We start from the raw sequence: 20,648 nt of genomic DNA, 5'->3' as shown, positions 1-20,648 counted from the left end.
GCGGGATACATTCAGCCGCGCGGAACACCCACGGATTCACGGTAATTAAAACGCCGCACGAGTGTCGGTTGATCTCATCGCGGCCGTGGGTGTCAACCACGTTCGTTAGAACTGCCAGCGGTCGGAAAGAATCGGCGGTTGGGCGGTGATGTCACCGCGACGACACCGCCAGAGAAAGAGAAAAGAAAAGAAGAAAAGAATGAAGAACAATACGGTGACTGTAATTAATAACTGGGGAAGGGCGACCGGCGCGTGACGCGAGTAAAATTTCAAGGAACCCGTATTCGCGCATTCACCAGATCCACGGTTTATCCTCGTACGGGCAAGACACTGTCTCAATTAACCAGAACTGTCCTGTTAGACACTGTCCTGTTGACTCCATTTCACGCTCAATTTATGCAGGAGCTGACCCAAGAATAGCTCAAGTAACACGCTGTACAGAGCTTGAACCGACCCTACTCCGTCTTGATTTGGAACTGACAGGACTGGCATAGATCATAGATTTCCCCGTGTGACTGAAACACCGAACAAAATCTAGCATCGAGCATTGGGCGTGATTGCCGTGCGGCAATTGTCGAATTGATACGGCAAACAGAGTCTCGGCCGGGACGGGAAAGGCGGAGGCCTCTTCCTTAACGACATTGACACAGAATCGTTGGCGGCGTCGTCTCTCCCACGTAGACCGTCGCGACAAGATCTCTCTCTCGGTCGGAAACTCGATCCGGCCGTCGCCGATTAAAAAGATGACAAATCATTTCCAAGGAAACGCGTGGCTTAATTATCAATTAGCCTACAAAGTGGCTGAACGTCGCGATTCGATTAGGCCTCCGCGCCCAGAGCTCGGCCGCAGACTCTCCGTCTCTTTCTCTCTCTCACTCTATCTAGTTTTCTCTCTAAAGTCTGGATCTATAGGAAGCGAGGACGGTATGGAAGTTTGCGAGAACCGTCTATGATATGCGTGGGAGGCTCGCCATTCTTCGGGGCCACCGGGAACCGTCCTTTTGTTCGGGAAATTTAATTTGCGCGGGGTATATCGATCCGGCTCGGTTCTGTTTCGAGACAATACTCCGTGGGTCTTCCGCTGTACGACGATAACGCAACCGGAACCGCACGCTGCAAATAGCAGCTATATATTAATTTTTCAAACGGCCAGTATGTTTTTTTTATGCGCGATCCAACGCCGGAATAGCGGCGCTCCTTTGCACTCGGAGCTATTTTCACGGGAAAATTAAACTTTTCTTCCGATCTACAGGGTCATCCGTTTTTTAAACGGTCAAACGTTAACCAGCTGTATAGGACCCCAAATGGAACAACTTTTACCCCCATCACTTTTTCTGTGTTTCGGCCTTGATTTCCAGATAATCGCAAAATACCATCATTTTGTGAGTTTACATAAAATTAAATATCTCAGGACTCCAATGATGAATCTTGATGGTTTTTCCTTTGTTTAGTTTGAAATAAGTAGGGGCATCTTTTTTATTGAATAAACTTTTTTGTATGACCTTCGGATCGTGGTTTTTTTGGCGTGGAGCACACCGCCACTTTCCAACTTATTTCTTTCAGGCTCCACGGTGTGCCCCACGCCAAAAAAACCATGATCCGAAGGTCATACAAAAAAGTTTATTTAATAAAAAAGATGCCCCTACTTATTTTAAACTAAACGAAGGAAAAATCATCAAGATTCATCATTGGAGTCCTGAGATATTTAATTTTATGTAAACTCAAGAAATGATGGTTTGTTGCAATTATCTGGAAATCAAGACCGAAAACCAAAAGAGTGATAGCGGTAAAAGTTGTTCCATTTGGGGTCCTCTACAGCTGGTTAACGTTTGGCCGTTTAAAAACGGATGACCCTGTAGAATGTTTCCATTGCCTATGATTTTTGAAATTTTATGGATACGAAATTGGTATAATACCTCATATCTAAATGTTTAGTTATTCATTAGTAGACTGCGGATCTTCATGCAAAATAAAAAATGTCTGCATTGATTGCATGACACAGGAGCCAAATAACAATTTCTTTCTTCTTCTAATTATCTTATTAAGGTGAAACTAATACACTGGTGGCCTTCAATCTTTTTAATACCTCCACTGTTTTAAATTGTACTAAATAAGATCCGCAGTCTACTGATTAGATACTGATATATTGAATAATGGTGAGCAATTTTTATTTTATTATTTTATTTTTATTGTAATGCCTCTGAACGACACGACCGAGTGCAAAGGGTTAATAATAATCCGCAGATTCAAGATATATCGAGACCGCCGTAAGTCGGCGCAGCATATTACCCCGAGAAGAAAAAAGTTTATCGATTGCCCGAACGGTGTAGTCAGCTAGGGCTCGCGTTCGGTAATCCGAGTGTTCCGGGTTCGAATCCCGGTCAAGTCCGACGGAATTTTCACGCTGTTTTTCCACTCGAAAACACTCCCGCCGTTGATGTTTGCAACATCCGCTAACAATGTTGTATATCGCAACACCGTGTTTGCCCGATGTTTTATTCAATTCGTAATTAAAAAGGCAATAAACATTCCTTGTCCGAACACCTCGATGGAATTCGTGATTGCGATAGATCATCAGGATGTGTCGGTGGATGATGCATCATTTAATCCCGGAAGGCAGAACTTAATCGATTGAAAAAGTGATGTGTGTGTGTGTGGGTGTATAATGTAAATATGGCGGAATTTCTAAAGATCAAGGTGTGCGAGGAATTCCGGGAACACGCGCGCGCCGTGTGGTGGCACGTGGTGTACTAATGATCTACATCTGCGATTGAAATTGATAATAAACCACCACCTGAGTCAGATCAGATACTCTGATTGTGTTTAGATCATAGGTTTGATCGTCAGCTGAATCACAATGTTCCAAAGCACGGAATCCTTCCAGTGGTTTTGTCGAAAAGAATTCAGACAGATTCCGAAATTCTGGCACGTAGGGATTTCTTGGAATTCGCGAGGCGAGGGAATAATCAATGCAGATCGGGCGAGACACGCGATCTATGCTGGCAGCGAGTGTGCGTCGAGGATGCGACGATGACGATTCGATCGGCGAACGATAAACGGGAGAGCAGAAAAAAGTGACATCATCGTTTCTGCCGCGCGATACCCGTCTCGATAGTTCCCGATGAACTCATCGCGTGCGACACTCTCTCCCTCCGTGACATAACTCGCGATGCACGCGGCCCGATCCGTTTATCGGCCAGTCGCGACATCGTAAAAACGCTCGACCGCGTCGCACACGCTCAAACGAACGCTCGTGCACATTCGCAACGCCTTGTTTCACTCTTACGAGTTTCCCTGTTGCTTTGCGACCCGCGTATGGACGCATCAAACGCTTCCAAATGCATTCGAACATTCATGATACCACACAGATGGGTTCACGGATATTATCATACTAAATCAATTCTCAACTCAATTCAGATATCGATTGGCTAGGTGATCTATTGATCACTGATAGGTTTATGGTTCTTGGGCCTCGTGTGTCTGTGCCTTAGTAACCTGTGAAACAACATATGAGTAACACGTGTCACCAAATTAAATATCAATGTTAAAATTTCCATAAAGCAAGTGAGTCAATCTGTCAATGTTTTTTCCAACATCAAAACTGTTTTTATTTCAATTGGTATATTTCCAGACGCAGTTTTTCCGCTTTTCTTGAGGATCATCCAAATTAGGATCGAAACGTAGAAAGTGTAAAATTAATTTGTAAAATTGCTTTAGTTGTTTAATTGATCGAACCGTTGCGCCGAGATTATAATTCTTGTCTGTTTTTAAACATCATTACGATCGATAACTTTAATAACATTAACTCAATTCTGTACTGCTTCGAGACTCGATTTGACAAACCCACCACTACGCGTCGTGGTTAAGTTACGCTATGAAGTGATGTTACAGGGCGCATAAAAAGTAATGGTCATTCGTCGTAGGGGTGAATCTGCATCTCTGGATCGGTGTAGAAACTTGAAGCAAAATTGTTTACGACGAAGAAAATTGTTGTAAAAATTGTTCTTTACGTCAACACCTTCCAGTGGAAGGCTTCCACTCATTCAGAAAAGAAAACGTTTGAAAGAAGCCACATGTCGCAAACAAATAAGGGGCCTACAAGGTTGCCTAGTAGGCAACAATGCCTATTGCGCAACATGATTGATCGTGAATGATAGTGATAATTAAGATAGTACAATGTGGATTTGTGTAACATCGTGCTGCACAATAATTGCTGCGCAATATGCTGGATCGTCAATAGGCCCCTTTAGTTATTCAGATATAAGCTGTTGAAGTTTTTGCAAAATTTGATTGTGTAGAATTATACGTATAGACGAAAGCCTACTACTACTACAGTCCACCTGACCGTGTCGATGAGACAGAACATAATCGTGTGCGTGTCTCGAGACAAACAAAATTTAAGGGACATTCGTCGATATAGGCCCGTACCAAAAAAAAACTTTTGAAAAACCACACTTACATTAAATTGCACTGAAAACGAGAAAATAATTTTCTTCCTGGTTCTCCATAAAATATCGAATCCAGGTGAATGATTAGTAATATTTTTCCCCAAAATTTTCAGCGATTAGTTAAAATTCAATTGCAAAATTTGACGCATACAACAACAACACGGCAAGTTAATATAAGCGTGGTAAAATACTATTGTCAAGTATAGGTACTTACAAATTTTTCAGTCTTCTGTTCCTCCGTCGGATCTAGTGGACACTGTTATTTTCGCGAATACGTCTTCTTAACAACGAAGCACAAAACACTATACTTGTACACAATCACGGAAACTACACAACACACTTTCCAAATTCGTGACAAACAAAATTTAAGGGACATTCGTCGATATAGGCTCGTACCAAAAAAAAACTTTTGAAAAACCACACTTACATTAAATTGCACTGAAAACGAGAAAATAATTTTATTCCTGGTTCTCCGCAAAATACCGAATCCAGGTGAATGATTAGTAATATTTTTCCCCAAAATTTTCAGCGATTAGTTCAAATTCAATTGCAAAATTTGACGCATACAACAACAACACGGCAAGTTAATATAAGCGTGGTAAAATACTAATGTCAAGTATTATTTGTATGTACTTACAAATTTTTCAGAATCCTCTGTTCCTCCGTCGGATCTACTGGACACTGCCATTTTCGCGAATACGTCTTATTAACGATGAAGCACGAAACATCACACTTCTACACAATCACGGAAACTACACAACACACTTTCCAAATTCGTGACAAACAAAATTTAAGGGACATTCGTCGATATAGGCCCGTACCAAAAAAAAACTTTTGAAAAACCACACTTACATTAAATTGCACTGAAAACGAGAAAATAATTTTCTTCCTGGTTCTCCACAAAATACCGAATCCAGGTGAATGATTAGTAATATTTTTCCCCAAAATTTTCAGCGATTAGTTAAAATTCAATTGCAAAATCTGACGCATACAACAACAACACGGCAAGTTAATATAAGCGTGGTAAAATACTAATGTCAAGTATTATTTGTATGTACTTACAAATTTTTCAGAATCCTCTGTTCCTCCGTCGGATCTACTGGACACTGCCATTTTCGCGAATACGTCTTATTAACGATGAAGCACGAAACATCACACTTCTACGCAATCACGAAAACGACACAACACACTTGCCAAATTCGTGACAAACAAAATTTAAGGGACATTCGTCGATATAGGCCCGTACCAAAAAAAACTTTTGAAAAACCACACTTACATTAAATTGCACTGAAAACGAGAAAATAATTTTATTCCTGGTTCTCCGCAAAATACCGAATCCAGGTGAATGATTAGTAATATTTTTCCCCAAAATTTTAAGCGATTAGTTAAAACTCAATTGCAAAATTTGACGCATACAACAACAACACGGCAAGTTAATACAAGCGTGGCAAAATACTAACGTCAAGTATTATTTGTATGTACTTACAAATTTTTCAGAATCCTCTGTTCCTCCGTCGGATCTAGTGGACACTGCCATTTTCGCGAATACGTCTTATTAACGATGAAGCACGAAACATCACACTTCTACACAATCACGGAAACTACACAACACACTTGCCAAATTCGTGACAGCGAACGGGAAGAAGTTACTCCGACCACGGTCAAAATAGTTGTCACTTCGGTTTTTCATGAAGGGTTAAGGATGGATTTAGGCGGGGAAATGTTGCATTTGTAAATTGGACAGGGGTGTGTGAAGGAAGGACCTTAGGTTGAGAAGTGGGGAAACTGTCAAAGAAATTCCTTTTGGCATTGTTTACGGTCATCAATGACGTGATTTATGAGGGTAGTCCGCTCGTCGCGTCGCTTCGATGGGTGCGTCGCACGTGTTGTCCATCTGTCGGGGTTGAAGTTGTCGGAGCGCGGTGGTTGTAAAATAATCGGTCGGTTCGGAACCGATTCGCATGCGTTTTTTGCTTGCTATAACGTCCTTTACAGGTGACAACCGCAGTACTATTTTGATCGTGGTCGGGGTAACTTCTTCCCGTTCGCTGTCACGATTTCGGAAAGTGTGTTGTGTAGTATTTAGTGATTGTGTACAAGTATAGTGTTTTGTGCTTCGTTGTTAAGAAGACGTATTCGCGAAAATGACAGTGTCCGCTTGATCCGACGGAGGAACAGAAGACTCTGAAAAATTTGTAAGTACCTACAGTGGGTGTACAAAGTATTCGTACACCTTTGAAAAACTAATAGCTTTTTTATAATTGTACCAAACGACCTGATTTTTTAGAATCAATTGGAAGCATTGGTTTACGAAATGATGTGCAAAAAAGATTTTTCAGAAATTATAATTTACAAGGTTACATGCAAAAATAAAGAAGGGACTTTTTAAAACTTTTTTATTAGAGCCCCATTAAAGAAAATGTAAAATATATGTTTTGTAGATCTATAGTAGTTACACACATGCTGAAAATTTCATCAAAATCGATTATCACACACACGAGCTACAAGCGATTAAAAATGGTGAAAATCGTAGTTTTACACGACTTTTGATCAATTTCTGCTTCAAATCCACAAAATCGTACATCTTTCGATGCGTGTCGTTTTTTCCTGCGTCAACCGATTTCGATGAAATTTTCAGCATGTGTATAACTAACATAGATCTACAAAACGTATATTTTACATTTTCATTAAGAGCCCAAATAAAAAAGCTTTAAAAAATGCCTTTTTTATTTTTGCCTGTAACGTTGTAAATTATAATTTTTGGAAAATCTTTTTTGCGTATCACTTCGTAAACCAATGCTTCTAATTGATTATAAAAAATCAGGATGTTCGGTACAATTATAAAAAAGTTATTAGTTTTTAAAAGGTGTACGAATACTTTGTACACCCACTGTATACTTGACATTGGTATTTTACCACGCTTATATTAACTTGCCGTGTTGTTGTTGCATGCGTAAAATCTCGTAATCGAATTTTAAACCTCTTCCCATAGACCTAACGTCATGATTTTATTTAAATTTATATTAAATTTTTCTATCTGTTCCGACACCGATTTCATAACAGAAGAAATTTTGAACTAATCGCTTAAAATTTTGGGGAAAAATATTACTAAAAATTCAACTGGATTCGGTATTTTGTGGAGAACCAGGAAACAAAGTATTTTCTCCTTTTTAGTGCATTTTAATATAAGCGCGGTCTTTAAAAAGTTTTGTTTTGTACGAGCCTATCGAATGTCCCTTTAAATTTCGTTTGTTCGAGGCAGGAAGTTTTACAGAAACTTTAACAGCTTATATCTCAATAACTATATGTTTGCGACATGTGGCTCCTTTCAAACTTTTTCTCTTCTCGACGAGTAGGAGGTATTGATGTAAAAACAAGCTTGAACAACTATTTTGCGGCAAGTTTCTCTTACAAACGTCTACCGATCACGAGTTGTAGATTCACCCCTAGAACGGATGACCATTACTTTTTATACACCCTGTACTATATTTGATCTTCCTAATATTCGCTTGTAATTAATTTCCCACTGAATGTTTTGAATTTCTTTCTCAAAAAGTGATTTATTTGGACATTTTGACATAGTATGAACATAGTTTTAAATCGATATGAAGCAGTGACTTTTTCGATTTTCGTCCATGGTCCGCGACACTGTGCGACGTACTCAAACACATCAATACCTCTGGGACACGTTTTCAACGAATGCTTCCCGATACCTTACAAAGCGTAAAAATAATTACCGTTATTGTTGAGCCGGTTTGAGAACGCTCGCAGTGGTTTGAACGAGTTTGTCCGATCGGAAAGCAACAGGGAAACTCGATATTCGGCGGGGGCGTGGTGGGCCTTGCACGGGGGATACGGCCTCGATAATTATTGGAACCCGATCCCCGTTGACAATCGAGGAGAAAGTGTCTCGCGAGAGATCGGCCGGACAAAAGATCGATGAATAATTCACCGCAGCGATTTTTTCATTGAATGAAGGAGTGCCGTCGGATCTCGATATTCCGCGTGCAGCCTTAAACGAATCCGGTCGCGCAACGCGGTCGCGAGGACGCTTCTTCCCGGAGTAGAGTTCGCATCGTTTATTTAAGGGAAGAAGAGAAGTTCGATGCAACGCTCGTAACAGCCCGATCCAACGATAACCGTGGCGACTCTAAAAATAAAGGCGATCCTCTCTCATAATTGATCCCGGTACAAATCACACTTGCACCGTGTCGGTTGTCGACCCCAGGCGAGATATAGTTTGAGGGACTTTCGGGAGACACGACGTTTGCCTTCTATTCTCAACATCGGTACTTTCTTTGTTTGGTGTAAACGCGCCGGTAGAAGGGCTCTGTTTCTAGTCTAAATTGAAACTCCAATTACGCTCGCCTGGAAATACTCTCGATGGATACTAGATAGAAGAAGTTTCGATCGTTTGTCGTTCGCTTCGACGATTGAGCCGTTTATACACGGGAAACCGGGTCGGTCGGATATCTATTGTTGGATTTCCGTGCACAGGATATTTTCGATTTCCCGTCTTTTTTAAATATCGTTGTTTTACAATTTCGAAAAATTCTTAAACCATAATATCCTTTTGCGTCGTGTTTCTACTTGCGTGTAACCCGGTCCATGACCGTGGAATTTATTATTCGTCGAGGGTCCAGCCATCTTGGAGTCATCGACAGATGGCGACGATGACGCCGGTCATCGGTTCGGCGCGGGCCAAAAGCGATCACCGATAACCGGCGCGACCGGGTCCGACCTCTTGCCGCCCTCGAGTGTCGTAAATAACGTCCAGGTAAAACGAATCGTCGATAAATAAATGCCGCGGAGCCGCGGATACGTGTCACACGTGGGCGGACAGCAGCCGGACCGCCGTTCGGATCGTTATTTCATACACGGGGGGTCACGCTATCGTTCGTCCAACGAGCCAGAAACCCTTCCTCCCCGCCCCCGCGGACACCAACGTTTGTTAACTGACGCGTGTGCGGTTTGCTCTCCCTCCTAGACGCAATTAGAATTCGCCAGAGCGCTCCATTTCCGGTCGTCCCCGGCCGTCCACGCTTCTTTTATTTCGCGAGAGGCACGATATCCCTTTATCTGGTCATGGTCTCCGACCTCGACGACGATGCCAGTTCACACCGAAGCGTCGAATTATGCTGCGTTCGCGCTACACGCGCCCCTCGAATCCACCGTGTAAGATGGAATTGATCCTTAGTTAAAGTAGCGTGGGTTCACTGTCAGTGTCCAGCGCTTTACCTTTCAGTCGAGTATATTATGTACGAAATGGCGAGAGAATACGAATTTTGTATTTTACAATATCACGCAAGTTACTCTGGATTTTATGCAATCTGATACTTGATTCATTGAAAGTCGTTCCAGTTGGAGCCCGAGGGGTTTTATTTTTAGGTTGTCGAACAACAGGCGCCGGGAAAGAGCTGAAGTGTGCGGGTCTTTAGGCGATTTAGCGCGGTGCCTAAGAGGGCTAAGCGCAGAATGGTCCCGTTGTGCTCCGGGATGAGTCGCGAGCTTGTAGGAATGCGGATTATGTCGCGTGAGGATCGCGCGATAACGCGGCAACCGACTATCAAGTATGCGCGCACCGCTGCCCCTCTGTAGGGCTTGTAGGCTCGCGCGGTGTCTGGTTTCGAAACACGTTGAAGCCTTCAGCTCGGCTGTTTCTCGCTCGAATCGACTAATATTTTGCAGTTCGCTTCTCCATCACCTGGCAGAGGTTACAGATCGCTTGCCAAGAAAATTCGAAACAATTATTTAATTATTCAGCTTGGAGAACTGTCCCCTATAGTTGTGCAGCTTCATTCTACATCTTGGCTGTTAACCCCTTATAGTAGAAAATGGCGATAGTTATGAAAATCTTGAACAGGCTACCAAAAGATGTTTTTCGTTCGAAAATAAAATAATAAATGTATTATAGACGGATGTAAAAATAATGTGCTGAGCTGTAAAGTCGACTTGGATGATATTATTCGCACCAGTAGATAGGATCGCGGGTTTCTCGCGCGTTGTCTGGTTTCGAAACACGTTGAAGCCTTCAGCTCGGCTGTTTCTCGCTCGAATCGACTAATATTTTGCAGTTCGCTTCTCCATCACCTGGCAGAGGTTACAGATCGCTTGCCAAGAAAATTCGAAACAATTATTTAATTATTCAGCTTGGAGAACTGTCCCCTATAGTTGTGCAGCTTCATTCTACATCTTGGCTGTTAACCCCTTATAGTAGAACATGGCGATAGTTATGAAAATCTTGAACAGGCTACGAAAAGATGTTTTTCGTTCGAAAATAAAATAATAAATGTATTATAGACGGATGTAAAAATAATGTGCTGAGCTGTAAAGTCGACTTGGATGATATTATTCGCACCAGTAGATAGGATCGCGGGTTTCTCGCGCGTTGTCTGGTTTCGAAACACGTTGAAGCCTTCAGCTCGGCTGTTTCTCGCTCGAATCGACTAATATTTTGCAGTTCAACTTCTCCATCACCTGGCAGAGGTTACAGATCGCTTGCCAAGAAAATTCGAAACAATTATTTAATTATTCAGCTTGGAGAACTGTCCCCTATAGTTGTGCAGCTTCATTCTACATCTTGGCTGTTAACCCCTTATAGTAGAAAATGGCGATAGTTATGAAAATCTTGAACAGGCTACCAAAAGATGTTTTTCGTTCGAAAATAAAATAATAAATGTATTATAGACGGATGTAAAAATAATGTGCTGAGCTGTAAAGTCGACTTGGATGATATTATTCGCACCAGTAGATAGGATCGCGGGTTTCTCGCGCGTTGTCTGGTTTCGAAACACGTTGAAGCCTTCAGCTCGGCTGTTTCTCGCTCGAATCGACTAATATTTTGCAGTTCGCTTCTCCATCACCTGGCAGAGGTTACAGATCGCTTGCCAAGAAAATTCGAAACAATTATTTAATTATTCAGCTTGGAGAACTGTCCCCTATAGTTGTGCAGCTTCATTCTACATCTTGGCTGTTAACCCCTTATAGTAGAACATGGCGATAGTTATGAAAATCTTGAACAGGCTACCAAAAGATGTTTTTCGTTCGAAAATAAAATAATAAATGTATTATAGATGGATGTTAAAATAATGTGCCGAGCTGTAAAGTCGACTTGGATGATATTATTCGCACCAGTAGATAGGATCGCGGGTTTCTCGCGCATTGTCTGGTTTCGAAACACGTTGAAGCCTTCAGCTCGGCTGTTTCTCGCTCGAATCGACTAATATTTTGCAGTTCGCTTCTCCATCACCTGGCAGAGGTTACAGATCGCTTGCCAAGAAAATTCGAAACAATTATTTAATTATTCAGCTTGGAGAACTGTCCCCTATAGTTGTGCAGCTTCATTCTACATCTTGGCTGTTAACCCCTTATAGTAGAAAATGGCGATAGTTATGAAAATCTTGAACAGGCTACCAAAAGATGTTTTTCGTTCGAAAATAAAATAATAAATGTATTATAGACGGATGTAAAAATAATGTGCTGAGCTGTAAAGTCGACTTGGATGATATTATTCGCACCAGTAGATAGGATCGCGGGTTTCTCGCGCGTTGTCTGGTTTCAAAACACGTTGAAGCCTTCAGCTCGGCTGTTTCTCGCTTGAATCGACTAATATTTTGCAGTTCGCTTCTCCATCGCCTGGCAGAGGTTACAGATCGCTTGCCAAGAAAATTCGAAACAATTATTTAATTATTCAGCTTGGAGAACTGTCCCCTATAGTTGTGCAGCTTCATTCTACATCTTGGCTGTTAACCCCTTATAGTAGAACATGGCGATAGTTATGAAAATCTTGAACAGGCTACCAAAAGATGTTTTTCGTTCGAAAATAAAATAATAAATGTATTATAGATGGATGTTAAAATAATGTGCCGAGCTGTAAAGTCGACTTGGATGATATTATTCGCACCAGTAGATAGGATCGCGGGTTTCTCGCGCATTGTCTGGTTTCGAAACACGTTGAAGCCTTCAGCTCGGCTGTTTCTCGCTCGAATCGACTAATATTTTGCAGTTCGCTTCTCCATCACCTGGCAGAGGTTACAGATCGCTTGCCAAGAAAATTCGAAACAATTATTTAATTATTCGCCTTGGAGAACTGTCCCCTATAGTTGTGCAGCTTCATTCTACAACTTGGCTGTTAACCCCTTATAGTAGAAAATGGCGATAGTTATGAAAATCTTGAACAGGCTACCAAAAGATGTTTTTCGTTCGAAAATAAAATAATAAATGTATTATAGATGGATGTTAAAATAATGTGCTGAGCTGTAAAGTCGACTTGGATGATATTATTCGCACCAGTAGATAGGATCGCGGGTTTCTCGCGCGTTCAAGAGGTCCGTACGATCCGGCGCGTCGGATTTCAAGAGATAGATGCGGATCTGGTTGTGGAAACGAGAACCGCGGCTCGTGATAAGCCGTTTAATCGTGTTTATCGCGAGCAGACTGTCGCCGATTGCTCGGTGCATCGTTGCTGGCCGTTCCCTGCCCTACACATTGCGTGAAATTTCTGGTCTCTGCGCTACTTCTTGAAAACTTTAAATCTCCGTCCTCGTAAACTATCTGATTTATAAGATTCTGCAACTTTGAACGCAATCGTTATCTCTGCACTCTGAAATTTAGATATTGATATCTCCGTTAGTTTTGTCACAGAAAACTCAAATTTCCTATTTCGAGCATCGATTTCAGATTGATTGCGATGAACTGCCGAGCTTCGAGGATGGATCGCGAAGACCCGTCGACCGTAATTGGCCCCATTAGATAATTACCACGGCCAAGTTCGGGTAAAACCGAGTGCTCTGTTTTGCGTTACGTTCTCACCGCGGGACGCTGTTATTGTAATTAATTCGGTTGCGTGGGACTCTCGAAAACGCTCTGATTGAAACGCCTCGAGAGAAAGAGAGAGAGAGAACCGGAACGTCGAGCGTTAAGTGTTATTAACCGCGGGAGAGTTAAAAGTTGAACGGGATCGCGGATTTTACGGGGAGCGCGGCGCGCAAAGATTGTCGAATCGACGGTGACGTGACCGGCAAATCGATGAACAAATCGTCGAGGACCGGTCCTGTACACAATGAACCCCGTGCACCGGGTCCCGCAATCGATAACTCGTTTACAATTAATTTACCTGGAATGACGAATACTTTTCCGCGAGCCGCGCCGCTCGCTTTGAACCCGCCTCGCTTCTCCGTGTTTAAGTCTCCGCAGCGGTTCTCAAACTGACCCTCGATCCCCCTCATCGCCCTCGGAATAAAATACTTCTAAGACATTAAAAGCTGATTTGATTGTGAAAAGGAATTCTTTTAGAAATATTTTCATCAGCCAGTGGTTCTCAACTAAATCGTGTTGTAAATATTCGAGACACGTCCCAGATATTCCAATTTCATTTTCCCTCCGGAATCCCGGAGGATAAAAGCCGCAGTTTCTAAAAATTGACATTATCCGTCCGCGCGGTTCCGACGCTTCATCAGCTATATTCCGGGGAAAAAATTCATTCTGGTATTTCCGTGCACGGTATTTAATCAGCCATTAAAAAGAGAGGTGGAAAAAAAGGAGGCGAGGATCTTCGAAAAAGTGGACCGGTTCCCTTCGGTGCGGCAATTCAATTTGGACAATTATCGCGTGGCGGTTCCCCCCCCTCTCCTCGTCCCGGCGGCGACCGCGGAATTATTTTTTCCGCGGCGTCTGTGCGGCACGTTCGCGCGGCCGCGACAGGACGTCATTAATTATAACGTTTAAATTGCAAATCGGCCACTAAAATATGTCGAATCCCTGGACGGTCACGGAGCACGCGAGCGCGAGCAATTTTACATCCCTCGAAACACGATGTATGACGGGAATATATTTTATACGCGTATATCTGGGATCCGCGCGCTCGTTACCGCTCGGCTCGCGCTCGTCCCGCTTATCGACCGGGGATTTTTCATGCAAATCGGCCCCGCGGTCCCGGAATCGATGGTAATTTTTCGGGGGGAGGGGAGGGGGGGGGAACGGGCCACGATTATCTGCACGTCCCTGGCGGATTCGACACCGCGCGTTTTGCGCTTCTAAAGACAACGGGGGCGAGCGCCGCGTGTTGTTATTATCGGCAGGGAGAGAGAGAGCGCGCGCGCGCGGCAAATTAGTTCGTTAAACGATTTTTAAATGTCCCGTCGGAAAAAGACGCGGCCTCGACGCTTCTTTCGGCTCGCCGTTCGCCCGCCGGAAAGGAAATCACGCCCTTTTTGTTTCCGTGTCTCATTAGGACGGCCGAGCCCCGAACTCGTTATCCCCTAAATCACGCGAGTGCTCTCTCGCGAGGCTTGCTTTTTCCCCCGACGCTCGCCTTTTTGCCTCCCAGGGGTTGCTTTGAATATCGGCGCGGCTTTTCTAAGCGGCCGATTAGCGTCTCGCGACGAGCGACTGCACGATACACGCCCGTGGCCTAGTAATTCTCCGCGGAAGAAGGAACTGTCTCCGTGGAAGCGACGCGGTGACTCCGGTCGCACACGGCGACGCACTGTGGGCCAAACCGACGAAATCTGTGTCAAAATCAAAGAACTTTCGATAGAAATGAGATAGAGCGATGAAATTTATTTAAAATAAAAGCTGAAACTTTGCCGAATATGGGATAATTATGGAGATTATGGTACGAACGTTTTTTAACGTTGAGAAAATTCGTTGAACTTGCACAATTTCGAGAAAATTGTGGTTTTTCCAATATCCAAATCTGGTCTCAAAATTTTTCTACGATCTCAAGATATTGCGAAATCGATTTCTCGAAATTCTTTCATGTTTCACGAATTTTCTCAAGGTTAAAAAACGTTCGCACCATAATCTCCCTATTTCTCCCATATCCTGCAAAGTTTCTGCTTTTATTTGAAACAAATTTCATCGCTCTATCTCATTTCTATCGAAAGTTCTTTGATTTTGACACAGATTTCGTCGGTTTAGCCCAAAGATCAGGTATTCGACCAAAGATCGATCACCCGGCGAAATAATCTCCACCTGGAGATTCAAATTGCATTAAAAAAAAAAAAGATGGGTCACCTCGCGCAGGTAACCTCGTTTCCTGCCGAACTGAGAGATTTTCCTCTAATTTTCCGAATACACGTTGGATCAGGATCGGTAAATGGCGCGTGGAAAAAGCATCCAAAATTTCTTTCTCGGGGAAACAATATTTCACCGGGACTAGGTAGAATTGTTCCGCGGAAATTAACCGGAGCAACAGTTGAAGGACTTCGCGCACAACGTATAATATTTACATGTGCCGGTACGTGTGCGTGTCTGGCCTCTGTGAAAACCTCTAAAAAGACCACCGGAAAATCATCCAACAACGTACTACAAAGTGTGTGTGTTCTCCTCTCTCTGAAATGTGTGGACCGAGAGAGGGAATTTCCCGGGGAAATGAAGACAGGAAAAGGAAAAGGAAAAGGGAAGGGATGGGAGCGGGGGCTGTTCAACGATGCGTCTCCTCAGACCGCTTCCGCGCGAAAACATATACATCTGGGGGATGGGGGGAGAAAAACGGGGCTCGATATAAAAGCTGGGCGATATTAGCATGACAGGCAAACCGGCAGCATCAAATTGCTGGACCTAAAAGCAGCAGCCCCTCTGCTAAATCGTCCGTGTGCTTCTAATGGACTGCCAACGGGGGAGATTTAGTCCTGCGGCGAAGTTATCCTTCGAGACACGCGTACTTCCGACTTATACCGGAAACCTCGAGCAACAAACCGCGTGATACTCTATCCGAAGGTCAGAGGGAACTAAAAGAAAACAGTCGAACGGTGTACAAGCACTCGAAAAACACAACACGCGGAATAATCTTCTACGGAGACTAGAAATTCTCTTGAAAATTCTCTGATTCCGCGGCGAAATTAATCCAGGATGTTCCGCGCACTCTGTTTGGTCAAAAGGGATGCAGCCCGCTCCCGCGGGACTCCCGCGATGCTAACGTCCTCGTTACGTCAGCCGAAAAACCGCGGGAGGCTCGACGGAAAATAAAGCCGGAGAATAATTCGTCTCACCGATCCGTCAAACGCGTCACGTCCAAAAAGTAGATTAAGGACACGAAGTGCACTCCGTAGAAGAGAGAAGAGGAGACATTACCGGTGTCTAAGGGCGTGTTTCAAGGACAGAAAATGGCGAGGCGTTAAGCAACCGCGAGCGCGCGGCAAACTTTCGCGTCAAAGTGGTTACACGGGGAACAGCAATTTCCGGAACTTGTGTCGGGCCTTAAATAGTTATGATCGAGGGATGGTGCATCGTCGAGAGGGCGGGTGGGGGGAGGGGGAGGCCGCCGCGCGAGGTTGATAAGAGAATCGCGGGGTGTAAAAAGCGCGTCGTAAAGGGCTGGCTTTCTCCGTGCATCTTGACGCCGTAAAAAAGGAGGAACGAACCGTGGGGAAACTTTTCCATCCGCCTGGCCGCTCTCGCGACGCGCTTTGCACCCTCAATAATTCACTCTCGCGCGAGCCTCGTCTCCTCGCCCCCGAACCACCCCCAATAAAAATGTTAATGCCGAATTTCGATGCGACTCGATTATCCAGAATTTCGAGCAGCCAGATGGGCACCCTAAAGGTACCGGATACCCTAAAAGGGGTGACTTTTGTGGCTCGACCTCTTCAGGTTCCCAGGCGATGAAATTAACGTTCATTACCGACCTAGTAGAATCAAGTGGATGAAGTGAACGACGAATAGTTTTAAGGGACAATTTTATTCGTTGAATACCACTCGCGTTTCGCTAATAATGCGCCAGGGTTGGAACAAACCGGGAATCAAGTGTGCTTTGACACCGGAGACTGATACCGGGCTCGTTGCTGATCAAAGTCACCCCATACCGCAACTGGAATCCAGCTTAACCCTTGGCCCGCCGCTTAAGGGGGTTAGGGGTGGGTTCTCGCCTCCCTGCTGGCCGCGCGCCACTATCAACTTCGCAAAATGCAGCGAGCTGTTCGAGTGTGTCTTCGGTAACCACTCGGGAATTAGGATTCCATTGTAAACCACCCCTAGAAAGCGAAACCGAGAACCCACGAGCGTCTGGGGTCTTGCAGCAACACTTGCAAGTGGAAAAAGTTTCATTCTAATTTTATATTGTACGCGTGTACAAACATCCATTACCAGACAGCGGATTTTTTATGCATTTATAAAATAGCTGTTTAACCCTTTGGAGTCGATTGAGATATATGTGTTGCACCCATGTATTACGTGCGCCTAATGGGACAAATAGATCCCGTTTTCCATTATACACGAATATACCAGTCTTCGAATGCACTAAAATAAATCAGACTCCAAAGGGTGAAGTATTAGGGTAAAGTGGCCAAATATGGTATAGTCGCCTATTATGGCACTACCTCATATCTGGTAAAGGAGAAGTCGCACTGTAGTGACAAAATCCTCAAACAATAGTTTACCATGTTTACTGAACAGTGCAATCGCACCATTCTATAGATTTTAGTATCGATCCTCCGCCAGTTGTCTCCACGTGTTGAATATTTTTGTGTGGTTAGATTTTCTATTGTATCTTTGTCGAGGAAGGTAAGCGATTTTGAAATGTGTGAACATATCTGTAGTTTCAGTTTATTTATATTAATGTCTGTCAGCTGTTGGTTCGGGCTGAAATTCATTTTCTCTTTGTCAGTGGCAAGTATTATCAGTCCACGTGGAGTTCCCAATATGGCACTACCAATGGTTCCCTAATATGGGTATAGCTATTGACATTCTTGATGTGGGTGCCGAATATGGCACTAGGTGTCATATTAGGGACCCAAGGTGTACCATATTAAGAACACATCACCAAAAAAGATATTTTTCCCAAGCTGTATTAATTTTTTAGCAAACTTGACCCCTGAATCTTATAGGGAGGAAATGCATCTGCAACTGGCAATTTTTTTTTGGACGAAAAAGAGCATTCTAAAATAATCAAAAAATGACATCAACAAAAAGTGGTTCATATATTTGGGCACTTTACCCTACATGTAAATTGTCGAACGGGCTGTCCTTTAACGATTTCGCTTTTCCGCGATGTTTCATGAGGATGCGTGAGAGGTATCGCCAGCGGGTAAAGAGGTCTTGAATTTGTTTTTGGTGGTATTCTGGGAAAACGGTTTTGGGCGCGCGCGCGCGCGTCGACACGATACGGCCGCCGCTTAGCGCGTCATTGTAACGTAATCCAAAGCGCGGCAAACGGGTTGTCTCGAATGAACATGACATAATTGTGAAAACGAACCGGGGGCTAGGGCCGGCGCCGATCCAATTGCTGAAACAACACTGCGGCCGACGGATTCGTATCGTCGGTCGAGTGGAAACGGACGCGGAGAGTCCGTTGAAACTGAGCCGGTGTTTATGCGGAACGCAACGCGAAAACGTTTTTTACAGCAGTCTCGAGTGTCGATCGACAAATCGCAGCCCCGGCAACCCGGCGCACAGTTGTCGAACTGCAAAAACAACTGTGTCTTCTCCCTGTACCCCCCCCCCCCCCTCTCGTTCAACACAGTCTCCCGCAGGCTCGACATTTTGTATTCCACTGGGAAGCACAGAACAAAAAAGAAAAGAAACAATTTAACGTAATTTAATTCTCTTACGAGGAAAACGCTTTAATATGGGGGATGGAAGATACTATTTTTCATTTATTTCTGTATGGGACTCTTTTAATATTTCTACTTTCGTGTTCGTGAGTGGAAAATGCTTACGATTTTAATTCCATTACATTTCGATGTAATTCATTTGTGGAACGAAAACGTTTTACGTTGTAGGGGGTGAGAAGTACTGTCAAGAATTTCATTTTGCTACATTGCAATCTCAGTCGAATTTATATATGTACACACGAATTTAGCGGGCGAGAAACTTGGAGAAGAGGAATTGTTTTTATCGCAAGGGATGTTACCAGAAATTGTTTTTACATATGGTTTATGTTTATCAGCGGGAGAAAGGACTGTGTTAATATCGCAGGCTTTTGTCTTTGATCGTCTGGCGTCTTTGAAAGTCGATCACACGTCTCGCAGCCGATCTGGCGAGATTATATTAAAGGTCCGACATTATTGGATCCAAGGTGGATCGTCTGTAGTGCGTTTGAGACACGAGAGTGATCCGGGCACTTTGTAAACCAACGACAGAATCCTCCTTCGACTGCTCGTACGAGCTTCTCGAAATTCCTCGAGTCGTTCGCCAACAATTTTATTATTCACCGAGAATTTGACTCCGCAATAACGAGCGTGTTCTTTTTGTGCAGCTTGCAGTCCGTCACAGTTCAAATGCAGAAATGGCCAGTGCATCGACTACGAGAAACACTGCAACGGTGTCAAGGATTGTCACGATGAGTCCGACGAGCGTAATTGCCGTGAGTAGATCGTCGAAAAAGCCGTTGCTTATCGTTACCGTCGCCGTAAACGAGAGGCTTCGTCTTCTAAATGTTTTTTCCTTTTCATTCCTTGTTTTCTTTTTCTTTTTTTTTGGTTGTTGGTGATCTTGAGATCAACGTCGAATATGTGCATGCATCTAGTGAGGATCGTATGTTTCGCCGGGAAAGCGTCAGCTGTCCCACCATTTTAAAAATTAACCCTCGCGGAAAGGATCGACGCGTCTCACTTTTTGTAAATAATTCCGCCCGCCACGTCCCGCTACCAAACTTATCCCCGAGCTTCTTGAACTACGCGGGCCGCAACCCCGACCACCTTAACCCACCATTCAGCGATGACTCTAACCTGCGATCAAGTGTGAACAAATCCTAACTCGTGTAACACATCAAATCATATTGGAATTGTAGCTTTCGCCTGTGGGAACAGGTTGGAACATTTTTTGATCATCTAACTTGAAGTCATCTAGCAATGGGTTTGACCTGCGATCGAGTGTGAACAAATTCTAACTCGTGTAACACATCAAATCATATTGGAATTGTAGCTTTCGCCTGTGGGAACAGGTTGGAACATTTTTTGATCATCTAACTTGAAGTCATCTAACAATGGGTTTAACCTGCGATCGAGTGTGAACAAATTCTAACTCGTGTAATACATCAAATCATATTGGAATCGTATCTTTCGCCTGTGTGAACAGGTTGGAACATTTTTTGATCATCTAACTTGAAGTCATCTAGAAATGGGTTTAACCTGCGATCGAGTGTGAACAAATCCAAACTCGTGTAATACATCAAATCATATTGGAATTGTAGCTTTCGCCTGTGTGAACAGGTTGGAACATTTTTTTATCATCTAACTTGAAGTCATCTAGAAATGGGTT

The 20,648-nt window shown here is 43.5% G+C and overlaps 1 protein-coding gene across 2 annotated transcripts in view; it reads left to right on the top strand.

Annotated features, from left to right (window-relative positions):
- Trol (terribly reduced optic lobes) overlaps positions 1 to 20,648 on the top strand; it is a 169,993-nt gene that overhangs the window by 89,231 nt on the left and 60,114 nt on the right. For both annotated transcript variants that reach the window (XM_076444273.1, XM_076444272.1), the window contains exon 10: positions 19,645 to 19,752. In XM_076444273.1, the coding sequence (XP_076300388.1) occupies positions 19,645 to 19,752 (108 nt within the window). The remainder of the gene's footprint in view (positions 1 to 19,644; positions 19,753 to 20,648) is intronic.

The sequence above is a fragment of the Lasioglossum baleicum genome, chromosome 20 (assembly GCF_051020765.1).
Source record: "Lasioglossum baleicum chromosome 20, iyLasBale1, whole genome shotgun sequence".
In the NCBI taxonomy this organism is placed as follows: Eukaryota; Metazoa; Arthropoda; class Insecta; order Hymenoptera; family Halictidae; genus Lasioglossum; species Lasioglossum baleicum.
The sequence above is the reverse complement of the archived record's forward strand: the minus strand, read 5'-3'. Positions and strand labels throughout refer to the sequence as shown.